This window comes from Mobula birostris, chromosome X (genome assembly GCF_030028105.1).
Source record: "Mobula birostris isolate sMobBir1 chromosome X, sMobBir1.hap1, whole genome shotgun sequence".
In the NCBI taxonomy this organism is placed as follows: domain Eukaryota; kingdom Metazoa; phylum Chordata; class Chondrichthyes; order Myliobatiformes; family Myliobatidae; genus Mobula; species Mobula birostris.
This window is the reverse complement of record NC_092402.1, coordinates 49,957,809-49,976,785: the sequence shown is the minus strand read 5'-3', so window position 1 is coordinate 49,976,785 and position 18,977 is coordinate 49,957,809. Positions and strand designations below refer to the sequence as shown.

Sequence of the window (18,977 nt, the reverse complement as noted above, 5' to 3'; positions counted from 1 at the left end):
TGTATGCTCCATGACCGCTGAACTAAGTGTGTAAATGTAGGAGGGGGCTATGTTGGAAAATAAATGTGCTAGGTTTTCTAAAATTGACTCGTTCTACCTTAGGCCACGAACTTATCAATCACCCCTCGTTAAAGTCAAGTGAGATGGCAATAATAAAAACCTGAAACCTGACCCAAACCCACAGCAATTCATTTATGACAGCAGGATTGCGGGGAGGGAGGAGGAAGCTAGGCCACTGCCGGGAATTGAGTTGGATGTGTAACACTTTAAAGTCTTCCTCAACTTTGGTTTTGATGTGAAAGCCTTTGTCTCCATCCCACAACAACCTATGTGAACCAGGCTTGCTGCTGCTGCAGAACTAAGTAGTCAAAAAAGGTCATATGCTAAATCAAGAAGAACAAGGCCTTGGGAGTGAAGATTATCTCCACTGAGATCCTCAAGCTCTGTAACTAATCCACAACCTCATTGTCTACATCCAGGGTAAGGAGGATACGCCAGAGTTGCTGTACTCTTGACCATCTGTAATAAAGGAGATTTCCAATGGTAGTTAACAGCAGGAGTTTTCTTAACTTCATTGAAGCCTTTGACTCCATCATTCAAGAGGAACTGCTGTACACACTCCTTAAACTGAGTAGCCCATGGAAATTTCTCAATGTTTTATGTTTGCTCCACAACAGTCTGCAAACCTTGATCCTAACCAACAGGTCTACAACAAAACAACTACAGCAGCATATACCTTAGGACCTCAGGCATGCTGTTATCATGATCAAGTGCAAGAAAGGAGAGGGCCAATAGTGGTTACAGCCATGGTCTCCCTGCTGCCTGCCACAGGGGAAGTCATAGAGCACTACCTTTGGCCCATTTAGTCCACACCAAAGTTATTCTGCCTAAACCCATCCACCCGTACCTGGATGATATCCCTCCATACCCCTTCCATCCATGTACTTATCTGAAATTCTCTTCAGTGTTGAAATTGAACCCGTGTGTACCTTTTCTACTGGCAGCTTGTTCCATACTCTCACCTCCCTCAAAGTGAAGAAGTTTCCCCTCAGGTTCTCCTTAAATATTTCACCTTTCACCCTTAACCCATGACTTCTAGTCTCATCCAACCTCAGTGGAAAAAGCCCGCTTGCATTTACCCTATCTATACCCCTCATAATTTTGTATACCTCTATCAAATTATCTAGTCAACTGGAGTAAGACTGGTGTTAAACAAGGTCACGTCTCCAACCCAGTACTTTTTCACTGAAAATCTATACTTTGCATCCAGCAAACATCCCCTGAGAGCAAAGCTTGTTTGTCAAAGTAATAAGAAACTGTTCAACCAAGGGCAACTAAACATCAGAAGCAATAGCACCACAGCCTCAGTTGAAATGAGTATGCGGATGATGCCTGTATCTGCGCACTCTCACAAGCTGAGCTACAAGCCACTATTGATATGTTTCAAGCCTGTGAGAGGATGGACGTTAGATTCAACAAAGACCATAACACATAGAAACAGAGTCAGGCTATTCCGCCCATTTCAAAGTTCAAAGTAAATTTATTATCAAAGTATATTTTTGTCACCATATACAACCCTGAAATTCATTTACTTGTGGGCATTCACAGTGAATACAAGAAGCACAATAAAATCAATGAAAATGAAAAGGATCTTGGTGATTGTAGGGATGACTTACAGCAGACTGAAAAGCTTGATCATGTAGATATTAAGGAAGAGGATGTGCTGGAGCTTTTGGAAAGCATCAAGTTGGATAAGTCACCAGGACCAGATGAGATGTACCTCAGGCTACTGTGGGAGTCGAGGGAGGAAATTGCTGAGCCTCTGGCAATGATCTTTACATCATCAATGGGGATGGGAGAGGTTCCGGAGGATTGGAGGGTTGAGGATGTTGCTCCCTTATTCAAGAAAGGGAGTAGAGATAGTCCAGGAAATTATAGACCAGTGAGTCTTACTTCAGTGGTTGGTAAGTTGATGGAGAAGATCCTTAGAGGCAGGATTTATGAATATTTGGAGAGTCATAATATGATTAGGAATAGTCAGCATGGCTTTGTCAAAGGCAGTTCATGCCTTACAAGCCTGATTGAATTTTTTGAGGATGTGATGAACACATTGATGAAGGTAGAACAGTAGATGTAGTGTATACAGATTTCAGCAAGGCATTTGATAAGGTACCCCATGCCAGGCTTATTGAGAAAGTAAGGAGGCATGGGATCCAAGAGGACATTGCTTTGTGGATCCAGAACCGGCTTGCCACAGAAGGCAAAGAGTGGTTGTGGACAGGTCATATTCTGCATGGAGGTTGGTAACCAGTGGTGTGCCTCAGGGATCTGTTCTGGGACCCCTTCTCGTTGTGATTCTTATAAATGACCTGGATGAGGAAGTGGAGGGATGGGTTAGTAAATTTGCTCATGATACAAAAGTTGGAGGTGTTGTGGATAGTGTGGAGGGCTGTCAGAGGTTACAGCAGGACATTGATAGGATGCAAAACTGGGTCAGAAGTGGCAGATGGAGCTCAACCCAGATAAGTGTGAGATGGTTTATTTTGGTAGGTCAAATATGATGGCAGAATATTTTATTAATGGTAAGACTCTTGGCAGTGTGGAGGATCAGGGGGATCTTGGGGTCCGAGTCCATAGGACACTCAAAGCTGCTGTGCAGGTTGACTCTGTGGTTAAGGCGGCATATGGTGCATTGGCCTTCATCAACCATGGGATTGAGTTTAGGAGCAGAGAGGTAATATTGCAGCTATATAGGACCCTGGTCAGACCCCACTTGGAGCACTGTGCTCAGTTCTGGTCACCTCACTACAGGAAGGATGTGGAAACCATAGAAAGGGTGCAGAGGAGATTTACAAGGATGTTGCCCGGATTGGGGAAGCAAGCCTTATGAGAATAGGTTGAGTGAACTCGGCCTTTTCTCCTTGGAGCAAATGGAGGATGAGAGGTGACCTGATAGAGGTGTATAAAATGATGAGAGGCATTGATCGTGTGGATAGTCAGAGGCTTTTTCCCAGGGTTGAACCCAGAGATGGCAGGGGTAAGTTTTTTTTAAAAAACGCAGAGAGTGGTGAGTGAGTGGAATGGGCTGCCGGCGACAGTGGTGGAGGCGGATACAATAGGGTCTTTTAAGAGACTCTTGGACAGGTACATGGAGCTTAGAAAAAAAGAGGGCTATGGGTAACCCTAGGTAATTTCTAAGGTAGGGACATGTTCGGCACAGGTTTGTGGGCCGAAGGGCCTGTATTGCGCTGTAGGTTTTCTATGTTTCTAAGTATCACAACAAAGTGCAAAAGACAACAAACTGTGCAAATACAAAAAGAAAAAGAAAAGGAATTAGACAAAGGACACATACCAACATCATCCAGGTGAACTACACTGTGCTCCAACAATAAAAATTCCCCCTGGAAAATGTGGACCACTCCCGTATATCAGGAGACACCTCTCGGTGAAGGCGTTCGGTATTGGTGAAATTCGCCAACACCTTCAATGCACCAGAACAGCCCTTGGTTAGCTGAGAAAAATGACATAGGAAGATCAAACCTGGCTCAAAACTTGCGGTCTTCCCGGTAACAGTGATCCCTCCTGTATGCTTCTAAGAACTGGGAAACTGCATCCCCTCCCCCGTCCCTCCAGTTCTCTAAGTGCATCTCGATGTTCACTGAGCGTCGTCATCTGAACTCTAGCTCCCAACATGGACTTTACGGCCAACTTTCAGTTGCCAACCAACTCTCGGTCTTCCAAGTGGATCTGTGCGGACTGGGAACGTGATAGAAGCGGCTTGACGGGGAATAGTGAGCAAAGAAAGAAATCTTTCGGCTCCATCAGCTCATTCTCCAGTCAACCCTCCCGTGTAATTCTCTCAGCCTCTGTTCCTTTTCCCTCCTTCACCGGTCCAGCTCCTCCACCTCCTTAACCTTTCACCCAAACTCTTCCGGGGTGGGGGGAGCTTCCCCTGAATGTCATGCGAGCTTCTATATATCAACTGCCTCTCTTCTCCGTCGATAGAAACGTTCCCCTCCCGTCCCCTCACCGGTTTATATATTTCTTCTGTCACCCTTTGGGAGAGAAAAGCGAGCCAGCCTGTTCACATACTTGCCCTCTCCTCCCTCCCCCCATTGGCCTACACTGCTCTGTAAGGGTGGCTGCAGTCTGAAGTTGATCCCCTCTGGGAGAAGCAGCAAAAGCGGGTAAATCAGAACTCCTGACGGAATAGGGCTCAAGTGAACAGGCATTAGACGTTGTTAATTAACGCCAGAATAACCATCACACGCTATAAATCCTGAATTACTGCCTAATCAAACCTGGCAGTCAGTGCAGTTCACACATTTCCTGGGATAATTAAGTTCATCTCTAATATCTCATTCAACCTTATTCGTTTCAACCTTTGCTTGCCACTTGTTTTGCGTTGCCGGTTTTGTTTTGGTTACATCACATTGTCTGGTTTCGTTATTTCACACATCGTCCATTTTCGCTGCCATCAGTCCATTCTCCGTGTTCTTGAGGGCTGGTCGACTCTCCTCCGGACTTTCTGCTTTACAAACGAAAAGAAACCAACAATTAAAATCAACATTTTGATTTTCTAATTTGACTTTACCACCACCAGAGCATGCCACGCGAGGGGTGGGTCGCGTAACACAGCAAGGGCGCATTTTGAAAGGGTTGCATTCCCTCCCATTCTTCATCCTGTCCCGCCGCAGATTTGCGATGTCACGGCTCTCTTTATTTTGCAGAGATTTGTTGCTTCATGTTTTCTTCGGGTTGGGTTGTTCTGGTCCTATGCAAAAGTTCTGTGACCCCCGCTTTCGTTACGCAGTCACCAATTCACGGGCAGTGACCAGAACAACCAACAAAAACAGATTATCCATTCACTTATTTCATTTTTATCGCGTTATGTGCAGTTTGGCTGATGCATTTTTTACATTACAATGCTCCACTCTTCTGAAGTATTTTGTTGGGACGTCCTGAGGTTATCGGGGGTGCCGAATAAATGCTAACCTTTCACCTATCAAAGTGCACCATTTTTTTCTCTTTGAAAAATTAGCTAGTGAGATGCATGCTCAAACATTCCGGGGATTTTAGGTGTTTATTGGGCTACTTCAAGTAACGGGTCAGCATCCGCGTCCGCTCCATTCCTGCTGCGCTCGGAATGACCTGAAGTCTGACCTCACTCCCCCTCCCACACAAAACACCCTCAGTCCTTCGCATATTGTTGGTAGACACTTCACCTCCAGTCTTGGCAATCTCCTGCCTGTGTGGCTGCAGTCCGTTTCGGAGGACACCTGATACTAGCTCAGCCATTCGAAATCCCCAGTGTCGCTGTGTTTGCCTCTGGTCGTGGCGGTTCCCAGTGCCCTGGGTGCTGGCGATCTTTGCCGCGTCTGCCGAACTGCCTGCGGACGAGTGACATGCCGCGCCTAAAAGAGGAAGACCGACGATCACACGCTGACGAACGTGGGTCACTGAATAAAAAGGCATCCTACACAAAACTGAGTGTCAGATTTAGCTTTTCCTTTCAACTTTGTATTTTGGAAGCCGGGTGCATGAGGCTATTCAATTTCTGGACCCTGTGCCGCCATTGAAATATATTGCTGGTTTTTCTGTATTTATCTGTCCTGACCCAATATCTCTGAATATTCTTGCCTAAGTATAAACATCTCAAGTTTAAAATTATTATACAAGGTGGCATCTCGCACTCTGTGGGTTCAAGTCCCACAGAACAATTTGCACTTACATGGCACCTTTAACCTAGTACAATGTCCTAAAGAATTTCACTGAATATCACAATGAAACAATTTGAAGACAGCAGCATAAAAGGATATAGAAAAGACGGCTAAAAAGTTTGGTAGAGGAGGGAAGAAGTGCCCAGGTGGAGCACAGACTGATGAAGGGTCAGCTGCAGATGGCAGAGCGATGAAACACAGGGCCTGTTTATGTACAGAAGGTCTTTGACCTAAAATATTAACTCTGCTTCTCTATCCACAGATGGAGAGGGCTTCCAGCATTTTCTGTTTTTATTCTTGGAACTAAAAGGCTGATGATCCCTGGAAATGATCCACAGACGATGTCAACTTCTTGTTCTAGGGAGAATGGTGATTAATACACTGCGCAGACGTCAACAATGGAGGTGCTGTCCGTATCAGAATGAACGTGGTGACAGAAGGGACCAGTCAGTGGAAGCCAAGTATAAAACGTTTGTTTATTCAACCAACACACATCAAAGTTGCCGGTGAACGCAGCAGGCCAGGCAGCATCTCTAGGAAGAGGTACAGTCGATGTTTCGGACCAAGACCCTTCGTCACCAGCAACTTTGATGTGTGTTGCTTGAATTTCCAGCATCTGCAGATTTCCTCATGTTAACGTTTGTTTATTATTTTGATTGCTGAGTTTCCCTTATTATGGAGCTTAAAGCAAATCTACAAAATCCCAGTGCATCCCTCTGCCACCGGGAAAGAATCAAAGACATTGTGATTTGGTACAAGAGCTGTACATACCCTGTGGTTGGCTGGCAAAAGGTTTTCTGGACAGAGGCCCATTATTCCCCTTGGTGTTGTGCCTGTACCCGATTGATTCTACGTCTTGGTGTTTGACGAATTCTTCCTGACACTCCCCCACTATTGTCCGCTGGATGATTGTTCCCAGCTGGTTCTTCATAATAAAAGGAAAGCCTGGATAAATAAGAGAACACCTAACACCATACCATACCCACCCTGAACCTGTCCTATCCCAACTGTGACCATAGGACATAGCTCAGTCAGCGCATTGAGTCTGCTCCATCAGATTTATTATCCCTCTCAATCCCAATCTCTTGCCTTCTCCTCGCAACTTTTAATGTCCTGATTAATCAAGACCCTATCAACCTCCGCTTTAAATATACTCAATGACTTCCCCTTCACAGCTGTCTGCGGCAATGAATTCCACAGATTCACCACCCTCTGGCTAAAGAAATTCCTCCTCAACTCTGTTCTGAAGGAATGTCTCGCCATTCTGAGGCTGTGCCCTCTGGTCCTATTCTCCCCCACTATAGGAAACATCCTCTCCACATCCACTATATCTATAGGTTTCAGTGAGACCCCCCCCCCCCCCACACCATTCTTCTAAACTCCAGTGAGTACAGGCCCAGAGCTAGCAAACACATTAACCCTTTCATTCTCAGAATCATTCTCATGAACCTCCTCTGGACTCTTTCTGATGCCAGCACATCTTTTCTTAAATAAAGGACCCAGAACTGCTTACAATACTCCCAGTGCGATCTGACCAGTGCCTTATAAAACCTCAGCACTACATCCTTGCTTTTATATTCTAGTCCTCTCAAAATGAATGCTAACGTTGCATTTGCCTTCCTTAGCACTGACTCAAGTTGCAAGATAACCTTTAGGGAATCCGGCACGAGGTCTCCCAAGTTCCTTTGCACCTCTGATTTCTAAATTTTCCCCCCATTTAGAAAATAGTCTACGCCATTATTCCTTTCACCAAAGTGTATGACCATACACTTCCCTACATTGTATTCCATCTGTCACTTCTTTGTCCATTCTTCTAATCTCTCTATGTCTTTCTGCAGACTCCCTGCTTCCTAAGCTCTACCTGCCCCTCCACTTATCTTCGTGTGACCCATACCCATACTAATTATCTCACCTCAGCTCGAGCACCATCACCCCCACTCTTGCCTCAGTCCCAACCCTGTGCCACAAGGATATTAAATCCACAAGGACTTACCTCACGTGTGATACTCTTCACAGAGGGGTCATCGGTTTCCCCCGAACTTAACCTGAAAGTGGATTAATGATTGAGTCTCTTTAGAAGGCACCATAAGAAAGGAAGCTTGAATAGAATTGATCCTTTTATTTCTCTTCTGTACCCCATTGCCACTCCCCACCCCTCCACAATACCACACACAGTTCTTTCTCCTCTTACCCTGAAGACATATTTGGGGTGTGAGCAAGGGTGCAGGGAGGTGGGAAGAGTAATATTCCAGAGACACCAACCTGCACCCTTGCAAACATCACCTGTGTATTGAGTTGTACTTGATTACAAAATCTTTCAGTACATTTGGCTATTGAACACATTATTCATGAGTCTATTCTGTGAAAGAATGCCTCATCTGCACTCTCTCATACTTTTTTTTTCAGAAATTTTATTCAAATATCTATCTACTGTATATTCATTGTTTAAGAATATTGTAGATGTTACTCTCCCTGGTCAGCCAACTCTTTGTGCAACATATATTATGTCTTTCTCCTAGACTTTCCCACTATTCTTTATTTTCTTTAAAATAATTTTATTAAAATATACCAAAACCCATCTAAATTTTGAATCAGATTTCCTCTGTCCTTTGATTCTAGCTACATATTATTAAAGAAGTGGTGAGATGGTAACAGGGAACCTGCAGAGTATAGATGAAATTGATTTTACTTTAGGATTGGGAAGAGTCAACAAAGATCAACAGAAAGGAAACCATGTTTAACAAATCTGTTGGATTCTTGTTTAAGGTTGTAACTAGATAAAGGTAAATCAGATGCATTTGTTCTTTCAGAAGGTGCTACAGAAGAAATTATTAAACAAAGTTAGAATGCACTATATTGGGTTTATTTTATGGTTTATTACTGTCACGTGTATTGAGATACAGTGAAAAGCCTGACTTCCATACTGTTCATACAGATCAGATCATTACACAGTGTATTGAGGTAGAACAAAGTAAAACAGTAACAGAATGCAGAATAAAGTGTTACAGTTACAGAGAAAGTACAGTGTACGTAAATGATAAAATGCAAGATCATAACGAGGTAGATTGTGAAGCCAAGAGTCCATCTTACGGTACAAGTGGTCCATTCAATAGTTTGATAACAGTGGAATAGAAGCTGTCATTGAGCCTGGCAATACATGCTTTCAGGCTTTTGTATCTTCTGCCAAATGGAGGGGGAGAAGAGAGAATGTCTGGGGTGAGTGGTGTCTTTGATTGTGCTGGCTGCTGTACTGAGGCAGAGGGAAGTGTAGACAGAGAGGGGAAGCTGGTTTCTGTGATGTACTGAGCCATATCCACAGCTCTCTGCAGTTTTTTGTGGTCACATGCACAGCAGTTAGCTTACCAAACCATAATGCATCCAGACAGAATGTACATTGATAAAAATTGGTAAGAGTTGACAGGGATATGCTAAATTTATTGCATAGTCAGTGGACTAGTATCAGAAAGAAAACAGAGCATAGGAATGAATGGGTTATTCCTGGGTTGGAAGGTTGAGACCAATAGGCACTGCTGGGAATGGCACAGGGGCCCAGATGCTCACAGTCTGTATCAGTGATTTGCGTGAGGGGATCAACCTTCCCTTTGCCTTCACAGATGCTGCCTGGCCCACTGAGTTACTCCAGCAGTTTGTTTTTTGTTCCAGGCTACAGCACCTCCAGCCTCTTGTGTCTCTGTAATATACCCAAGTATGTGGATAGTGCCAAACAGTGTGACAGTGTGAAGTATGAAGTGGGTGCAGCAAAGCATTGGGGAGAAACAGTTTAAGTGAATAGGCATGGACACAGTTGGAATACATAAGGAAAGATATACTTGTGATAGAAGAGTGCTGCAGATGTTCGTTTCTAGGATGGCTGCTTTGATGTTTGAGGAGACGTTAAACAGAATAGGTGTCACGAGCCCGCAGCCTCTGCCGCTTGCCATAGAGCATTGAGCTGCAAGGGTTCTTGAGCACCTGTATTTAATAATCATTATTTTAACTAGAGTTGTTAAGCCCTTGTTCTTCCAGTTTAATCTTGTCAAGTTGAATGTGATTGGCACAGGTTTCCCGCCGTCTATGATTATTTAAAGAGGACTCTCATTTAGTGCCTTAGCAGGGTCATTGTGTTGGAGAGAATGATTTGTCCCGTGGTGTTGCTCAGTCTTTCCTTCGAGGTTCTGTTGGTATTCCTATGTCTAAGCTCTTGTTTCAGTCTCCTGCTGGGAACCCTGCTGTTCCTCCTCTCCTGGATCGAGCTGTGAGCCTGCTATCCACAGCTCCTGGGCTGAGTCAGTGCCAGCGACTTCTGGGACAGACAAAGGCTGCTGTTCCTCTGCACCTGGGTCCAGTCCTCCGAGAGCACACTGTGACACTAGGACAGCATCCTCTTGAGTTTATAAGATTGAGAGGTGACTTCCTTGAAGTATATGAAGTTTTTATAGTTTGCAAGTGTTGAGGCAGAGATGACATTTCCCTTGGCTGAGGTGTCTAGAGCCAGGGGCCACAGTCTCAGAACAAGGCATCATCTATTCCAGCGTGAGATGGGGAGAAGCTTGTGTATCTAGAGGGTGGTGAATCTTTTCAATTGTTTACCTGTGAAAACTGGAGGACTGTTCTTCCAGTAGGAATCATTGCGTAACATTTCTACCTCTTAAGCCCAAATGCCCTGAGATGATGGTATCTGCTGAGCTGAGAGCTACCAACGTGAACGGAGAACAGTCGCCACAGGGCATTTTGACAGTAATCTTCTCGGTGGGTGGGGGGGTAGGGGGTATGTCTAAATTTAAATAGGGGAGGAAAAACAAACCCAGTTGGTTTGGCCATCACAATACAGTCGAGAGAGCCCATTGTTCCTTACCATGTTTTCCTGTAACCAAACTCTTGGGCCACTGGCCGAGCCAGTGAAAATACATCAGCCCTTTGCTGCAGCTGGCTGCTGTCTTCCTTGCAAAATGGAGTGGCCACCTGGTAACAAGAAACAGAGAATGTGTTAGAGTCCAGCCCATATAAAAACCCAGAACCTTGTCACTATTTGAGAGAGAGGTTTCCCTGTGAAGCAGGAGTTCTTTAGCAAGAGTTGAAGACTTGCTTATTCCCTTAATCTTCCTATTTGTGGGGAAAAATCTCCTCAAGCTTAATAAATACCACCCTTGCTGATGTTCAGCTCCTTGGCATCCTTTGGCTTCTCTTCTTCATGTAAAGTACTGTATTTCTGTTTGAATCTAATATACATCAACAACATTGGCTTGCTATTTGACTGTAAATGGCTTTGTAGCTGAACCTAATCACTTCCTCACCTGAAGTCCTGTTAGATGTCTCCAACAGCAATCATTGAACAATGGATGAAGCAGGATCTCTGGATAGCCCTGCCTAAAACTGAGACTAAACAAAATAGTTGAACTAAGTCCTCTGTCTTGACATCAGGACATATTGAACCCACTCTTTTTTTTGGATGGTCACCAACTTTCCAAAGCTCATGGAGTGCTAACATTAATACTGTAGCCAGTTGAGGCCTTTTGCTTTGTGATCGTGGGTCGTGCATTGTACAGATGTTGGATGAGACTATCACACTTCTCTGTCTGCTATTTTAGCCACTGGGGCCATTACAAAGAATTTTCTACCAATGTTAGCTAGCCAGAGTTTCCATCTACATGTTCAATGCAGCAGAATTTTGTGAGCAGTGTGAGCATAGGTGTTTGGGTAATTAGTTTGCCACATACGTGAGGCACTTATCCATCGTTTGGTTGAAAAGAATAAAACTCCCACATAAGACCATAAGACCATAAGACCATAAGGCAAAAGAGCAGAAGTTGGCCATTCGGCCCATTGAGTCTGCTCCGCCAATTTATCATGAGCTGATTCATTCTCCCATTTAGTCCCACTCCCCCGCCTTCTCACCATAACCTTTGATGTCCTGGCTACTCAGATACCTATCAATCTCTGCCTTAAATACACCCAATGACTTGGCCTCCACTGCCGCCCGTGGCAACAAATTCCACAGATTCACCACCCTCTGACTAAAAAAATTTCTTCGCATCTCTGTTCTGAATGGGTGCCCCTCAATCCTTAAGTCATGTCCTCTCGTACTTGACTCCCCCATCATGGGAAACAACTTTGCCACATCCACTCTGTCCATGCCTTTCAACATTTGAAATGTTTCTATAAGGTCTCCCCCCATTCTCCTAAACTCCAAGGAATACAGTCTAAGAGCGAACAAACATTCCTCATATGTTAACCCTCTCATTCCCAGAATCATTCTAGTCAATCTTCTCCGTACTCTCTCCAACGTCAGCACATCCTTTCTTAAATAAGGAGACCAAAACTGCACATTGTACTCCAAGTGAGGTCTCACCAGCGCCTTATAGAGCCTCAACATCACATCCCTGCTCCTATACTCTATTCCTCTAGAAATGAATGCCAATATTGCATTCGCCTTCTTCACCACCGACTCAATCTGGAGGTTAACCTTAAGGGTATCCTGTACGAGGACTCCCAAGTCCCGTTGCATCTCAGAACTTTTGAATTCTTTCTCCATTTAAATAATAGCCTGCCCATTTATTTCTTCTGCCAAAGTGCATAACCATATACTTTCCAACATTGTATTTCATTTGCCACTTCTTTGCCCATTCTTCCAATCTATCCAAGTCTCTCTGCAGACTCTCTGTTTCCTCAGCACTACCGGCCCCTCCACCTATCTTCGTATCGTCAGCAAACTTAGACATAAAGCCATCTATTCCATAATCCAAATCATTGATGTACAATGTAAAAAGAAGCGGCCCCAACACGGACCCCTGTGGAACACCACTGGTAACCGGCAGCCAACCAGAATAAGATCCCTTTATTCCCACTCTCTGTTTCCTGCCAATCAGCCAATGCTCTATCCACATATGTAACTTTCCTGTAATTCCATGGGCTCTTATCTTGTTAAGTAGCCTCATGTGTGGCACCTTGTCAAAGGCCTTCTGAAAATCCAAATATACAACATCCACTGCATCTCCCCTGTCTAGCCTACTTGTAATGTCCTCAAAAAGTTGTAATAGGTTTGTCAGGCAGGATTTTCCTTTAACGAATCCATGCTGAGTTCTGCCTATCTTGTCATATGCCTCCAGGTACTCTGTAACCTCATCCTTGACAATCAACTCCAACAATTTCTCAACCACTGATGTCAAGCTAACAGGTCTATAATTTCCTTTTTACTTCCATGCCCCCTTCTTAAATAGCGGAGTGACATTTGCAATCTTCCAGTCCTCCAGAACCATGCCAGAATCTATTGACTTTTGAAAGATCATCGCTAATGCCTCCACAATCTCCACAGCTACTTCCTTCAGAACATGAGGGTGCATTCCATCTGGTCCGGGAGATTTATCTACCTTTAGACTATTCAGCTTCCTGAGTACTTTCTCTGTCGTAATTGTGACTGTGCACACTTCTCTTCCCTGCCACCCTTGAGTGTCCAGTATACTGCTGATGTCTTCCTCAGTGAAGTATCCATTCCACTGGAGTATAATGCAAATTACACACAATATTTTTCCTTGCAGATTAGCTTTGAGTAATAACAGCTCAGACTTCCAGTGAGTTGATTTAAACATTTTGAAAGTGACAACTAGAAAGAGAGATTGCAATTTTAAATAAAAGCCTTTGCCTGCCCACTTCTGTTAGTAGTGTGACGAAAGACCAAGTTATCAGAAGATTGATGCTAATGAGAGAGATAAGTGAGACAATGGAGCAGCATTCGGAAATGTTAATGAGAGACGAGGGAGATTAACGAAAAGAGACACAGTTCCGAGTCTTGTCAGACCGGTTGCTTTGAACCTGAACTGTTTGAAGTTTGATGGACAGGCGATACCCCAGCCCCCTGCTGATAAAAGGAACAGGTTCGCTAAGGCAAGACAGACACCATGAGATCACAAGATAACGAGACCCTGGAAGTGCGGTGTGCCCCCACAAGTTGTTGAGAGTTTTGGAGGTCTAGTCGCGGGACCGACCATAGACGCACAGGGTGAAAAGGTATGATCGGCGGGAACCTGGTGTGTGTGTCCACCCTTGCCTGGGTGCCGGGTTCACTGCGGAAGAATGATCGTATCCGGAACGGAGGGGTCACAGTCAGTGACCTCCGAAGACAGTAAGAGGGCTCGCGCCGAAAGCTAACTGCGAAGAACGAAGGTCTGTCTGAATTCGATTTGCATATTCACTCTCTCTCTCCAACGGTACAACAGCGATTACTGCAAACTGTACTAAGCTGAACTGAACTCTGCGTCACTTGAGACTGATCATTTTACCCCTAGACTGCGATAGAGCTTGATTGATTCCTATTATCCTAGTTCTGTGGACATGTGTGTTTTATCATTGCTAACCCGTTGCATTTATATCCTTACGTTTAGAGTACTGTGTTACTTATTTCTTTAATAAAACTTTCTTAGTTCTAGTAATCCGGACTCCAACTAAGTGGTCCATTTCTGCTGGTTTGGCAACCCAGTTACGGGGTACGTAACAGTAGTTATAACAGACATTTAACAAAACAATTGTAACTCGATTCATGATCAGTCTGGTTAACATGTGCCATCTCCTTGCTTCACTGTCTACCACAGACTTGTGTTCAAAAATGCAACCTTTGCTTCCAATTGGTATTTTCAAAATTTCTAAGACAACTTGTTGAAAAATTCTGCCAAACATTAGTGAACTCTGCACTGGAAGAGAGGCCATTCTGATAGAGCAGTGAGATTGCAGTATTGGATGATGTACTTATTGTTAATTTCAAAATAAATTTCATTTGTCATAAAAAGTATGCCCATCAAAAGAACATAATGCAAAGCTCTTTACATTCTTGGTGTTCTTTGGTCAGTATTATTGTTGGTTCCGTACACAGTGGGGTTAGCACATCTTTTTCTTTTATTCAAGGCATCATTGACACTTATGTGACCCCTTGGGTGGACAGACCCTCCCATTGTTTAAATGATTCCCCTGCCAGACTCATCCCTCAATGTCCAGTTACTAAAGAACTCTAGACTGTGGTTCTTCCCCATAGAGCTTTTGGACTGGCTGTAATGAGCTTCAGTATGTCCCTCAGCACCGTGCTCCTGCAGCCTGGAATATGCCATTCAGCAACATTCCCTCACAGACATCTTGCTGTGCTAAAACATCAAGTTCTGGCAGGCCAAAAGCCACCCTCCACTGATTTGAAGATCCTTCAGTAGCAGTTGGATATCCATCTGTATGTGTGTCCCTGGCCTGTAGTTGCTTGGGATTGACTGTGGTCAGGACCTTCTCCACACCCTCTGAACAATTCCACAGTTTGCAAAGAGGTGAGCGACTATGTCTTCCCCGTCACAGCAAATCCCAAGGACAAAGTGCATTGTGTGTGATGTTCCAAGTGCACAGGAAGGAGGTGACTAGGAGAGCCCCTCTCACCACCCGCCGAGTGAGGGCTTGGTGCCTGTTGGTGAGATCTGGTGATAAGGCTTTCTGCCAGATGGTTTGGACAGGGAATCATTCCACAGTATCTATACAGTCCTTGTCCCACAGTGTCTTCTGGATGTTCTTTGCTGACCACTGCCTGATGGACTTGTAGTCAACTTTTCCAGTTAGGACAGGTAATGTGACAATGTCCAACAAACGGAGACATCGCACAGCAACAGGGCCAGACTCCGCAACACTGGGGACAAATAGAACATTAGCACCAGTGACACGTGCTGCCCACATGCTTTGGTTTCTGACACAGTCTGATGCAGCCTTTTGTAATCCAGCAGGGAAGGGGTAAAGCCAAGCATTAAGTCGGAAAAATAAAGATACCCATTTTTGTTCAATGGAGCCATGGGAGAATGCAGATGCTGGAATCTGGAGCAACAAACAATCTATTGGAGGAACTCAGAGATTCGAGCAACATCTGTGTTTATGTGGGGGGGGGGGGGCGGTCGTTTCCGTTCGAGACCCTGCGTCAACACCATTTTTTTTGTTAACGCTGACTGTTTTTTTTTACCGTGGCGACCCTGGCACACAAGACCCGAGGGAAGTGGGTATTGGGAGCGCTCGCTTCCAAAGCAGAACCCGTTTAACCCCTGCATTTTGTGACATGGTCCTGATGAAGAGTCTCGGCCGGAAATGTCGATTGTTCACTCTTTTCCATTGATGCTGTCTGGCCTGCTGAGTTCCTCCAGCATATAGTGTGTGTTGCTTTGGGTTTCCAGCATCTACAGATTTTCTCGTGTTTGTGACTATTTAACTGTTCCTTATACGTTATTATTAACGTCAGAAGGACCCTACCTGGTGGTGGACCAGCTGCTTACTGTCTCCGCGCCTAGTGTCAGACGGCCCGCATCCCCGCTCTCCCTCTGCCGCGGCGGGGTCACTGTCCTTCACCCTGAGCGGGGTTACCAGCTTATCGTTCAGCCTCGAGAGATCCGCATCTTCCACGGAACCGCTGTTGGGGAAGGTGGCGGCCACCAGCTGCCGCCTGATGTCCTGGTTTGCTCTGACTCCCTTCGCGGGACTCTTGCCCGAGTTGGGGCTGTTACAGTCGGCAGCTGCACTGGTTAAAGTCCGCAGCCGTTTGCTTCCAGGGAAGGCGTTTTCGCTGCTACTAACGGATTTTCTCTTTGACTTTTGGGGCGATGCGCCGGCCAATCTGAACTGGGGGAAGCTGCTGAAGGCGGCTGGGTTGGCCGCCCACTCCCGGAGAGCCTTCTGCATCCTCCGCACGTGGAGAGGCTTGGTCGCCATGCCGACCAGGGCCATGATCTCCAGGAACTCCTCCTCTCCGGCCTCGCAGAGTTGCCTCACGTCGTCCCCTCCCTGCTGGACGAAGGTCTGGTAATAGACCGAAAGATTGGCTCTCTGCAGCAGGTAGTACAGCTGGAGTTCACCGAGGGTTCGCGGCAAAGACATTGTTGCTACCGGACCTAGGGGCAAGCAACAGAGACAGCGTTCAGACACTATCCTGGTCTCAGTAAATACGCCCTGCGCTGGCAGAGTGTTATCACAGGGACAGCATTCGTCATCCCACAGCAACAGAGTCATACAGCACAGAAACCGGCCCTTCGGCCCTCCATGTCCATGCCAACCATTGAGTAACAAGAGAAAATCTGCAGACGCTGGAAATCCAAGCGACACAAACAAAATGCTGGAAGAACTCAGCATCTTCGGAAAAGAGTAAACAGTCGACGTTTCGGACCGAGACCCTTCATCAAGACTGAGACCCTTCATGAGTCCTGATAAAGGGTCTCAGCCCGAAATGTCATTTCCGTAGATGCTGCCTGGCCTGCTGAGTTCCTCAAGCATTTTGTGTGTGTTACTGTCAAATCCCATTTGCCGGCACATGGTCCGTACCCTACTGTGCCTTGGCAATTCAAGTGCTCGTTCAGATGCTTCTTAAAAAACGCAAACAACAGGAATTCTGCAGATGCTGGAAATTCAAGCAACACACATCAAAGTTGCTGGTGAACGTGTGTTCACCAGCAACTTTGATGTGTGTTGCTCAGATGCTTCTTTGCGCGTTTTATCTACCATCGAGGAAACAGCCTGCTATCGGTGTATATTACATCAACTCTGCATAAAACACATATACGGTATATTTTATACAGCTTTTATACAATCACTCGCCAATGCAATTTATATACAGTGTATTTCTACAGTTAATATACACACAGTATAGCATATACTATACAAAATTTAAAATAGCATACATTCCACACAATCAGTATGTGCGGTGTATAAGTTAGTAGATGGACCGGTGTGGTCGTTACTGATTGTGTATATTCTTGTATTCCTGGACACATTCCAACAGCCTGAAGTCAGTTGCTGATGTCAGTTTATCTGAAATTTCGTTTTCTTTACCTCTGATCTTCTTTATCCCCTGTTATTTACGTTGCTTAATTGAAATGACTGAATATACAATTTTAAGACAATTCTGAGCTGTCAAATCAAAAAATATAAATCGAGTATAAAATCGAAAAACAGTTCTACTTTCAAGCCAACTTGTCACCTGATCCGAGCCCGGGGAACAGAACACTAATCGCCAACCAGCAGGTGAAAGAGATATTTCCTATGAACTACTATTTACTCTGTAAACTGGTTCAGTGTGGAGTGTCCACAGACCTCTGCTTTACCTGTATACATACCAGTGCTCCTCGGATGAAACACTGGTGCTCAGGCAGTGAGGTGCTGAGATATTCTGGCAGCGCAGTCTGAGTGAGTCTCGATCTTCAGTCTACGCCGCTTCTCCCTCGCTGCGACCGTTCGCTTTGCCGTTGAAGTTATTTTTTTGTTTGAGAGAACGCTGGATATCCCCGGCTCGGCTCACGCCTCCACAGCGGGCGGTTGGGGACGATCGCCGAATGACGCGTGTCCGTCCGTGGGTGGAGGCGGGGGCGGCGAACAGTCCACATATGACTTCCACAGCCCGGGAAGAGGCTCGATCAGAGGGCGGTAGGAGACAGCAGGTGCAAAGAAAGCCACCCGTACACCACCCGACTGAACGCCTTCGCTTCTCGGATGTCACGAATCATTTTGCCCCGGCTTTGAGACCATAAATAGGAGAATAGGCCATTCAGCCCCTCGAGCCTGCTTCGTCATTCAGTAAGATTGAGGCCGATTCAGTTTTCGCCAGAACCACATTATCCCCAACCCCCAAAACTGAGGAAACATTTATCTACCTTGGCTTTCAATATATTCATGGATCTGCACCCACAGCTTTCCGGGTCTAAAAATTCCAAAGGCTCAAATCCCTGAGCAACACACGCAAAATGCTGGAGGAACTCAGCAGGTCAGGCAGCATTTATACAAAGGAATAAACAGTCGACGTTTCAGGCCGACACCTTTCATCAGGACTGGAAAGGAAGGGAGAAGAAGCCAGATGGGGAAGGGTATTGTCACAAGTGCGGTGCACGGGTGGACCCAAATGCAGGACACAAACACGTTTTGAAGTGTTAACAAAAATAGAGTTTATTAATAGTTACTAGGAAAGCAGGGAAACAAGGATTGTACGGAGAGGCATCAAGGAGTGAATGAAGCTGAAGCGGGAATATGCTTGGCTGGAGTTGGACTCGGACCCTGGACTTAGACTGGGACTCAGGGCCTGAGCTTGGCCTGGGACTCGGGACCTGGACTTGGACTTGGATTGGAACTTGGAACTCGGAACATCAGAGCCTGGACTTGGAACTTTGAACATCGGAACACAGGGCTGGGACTCTTCCTTAGATACAGGACACAGAACACAGAACATGAAGAAACAGTTCCCCACTGAGGGTAGCAGCAAATGGACGGACT

At 45.3% G+C, this 18,977-nt stretch overlaps 1 protein-coding gene across 1 annotated transcript; it reads right to left on the bottom strand.

Moving 5' to 3' along the window:
* Positions 1-1,576: 1,576 nt before the first annotated feature.
* On the bottom strand, positions 1,577-17,836 carry LOC140191487 (NGFI-A-binding protein 1-like). Its single transcript, XM_072248943.1, has 6 exons — positions 17,819-17,836; positions 15,978-16,612; positions 10,576-10,682; positions 7,714-7,765; positions 6,492-6,645; positions 1,577-4,531 (listed from the first exon to the last, which is right to left on the bottom strand). Exons 1-6 carry the CDS (start codon positions 17,826-17,828, stop codon positions 4,452-4,454), a joined length of 1,038 nt encoding a protein of 345 aa, XP_072105044.1. The 5' UTR covers positions 17,829-17,836; the 3' UTR covers positions 1,577-4,451.
* Positions 17,837-18,977: the final 1,141 nt, after the last annotated feature.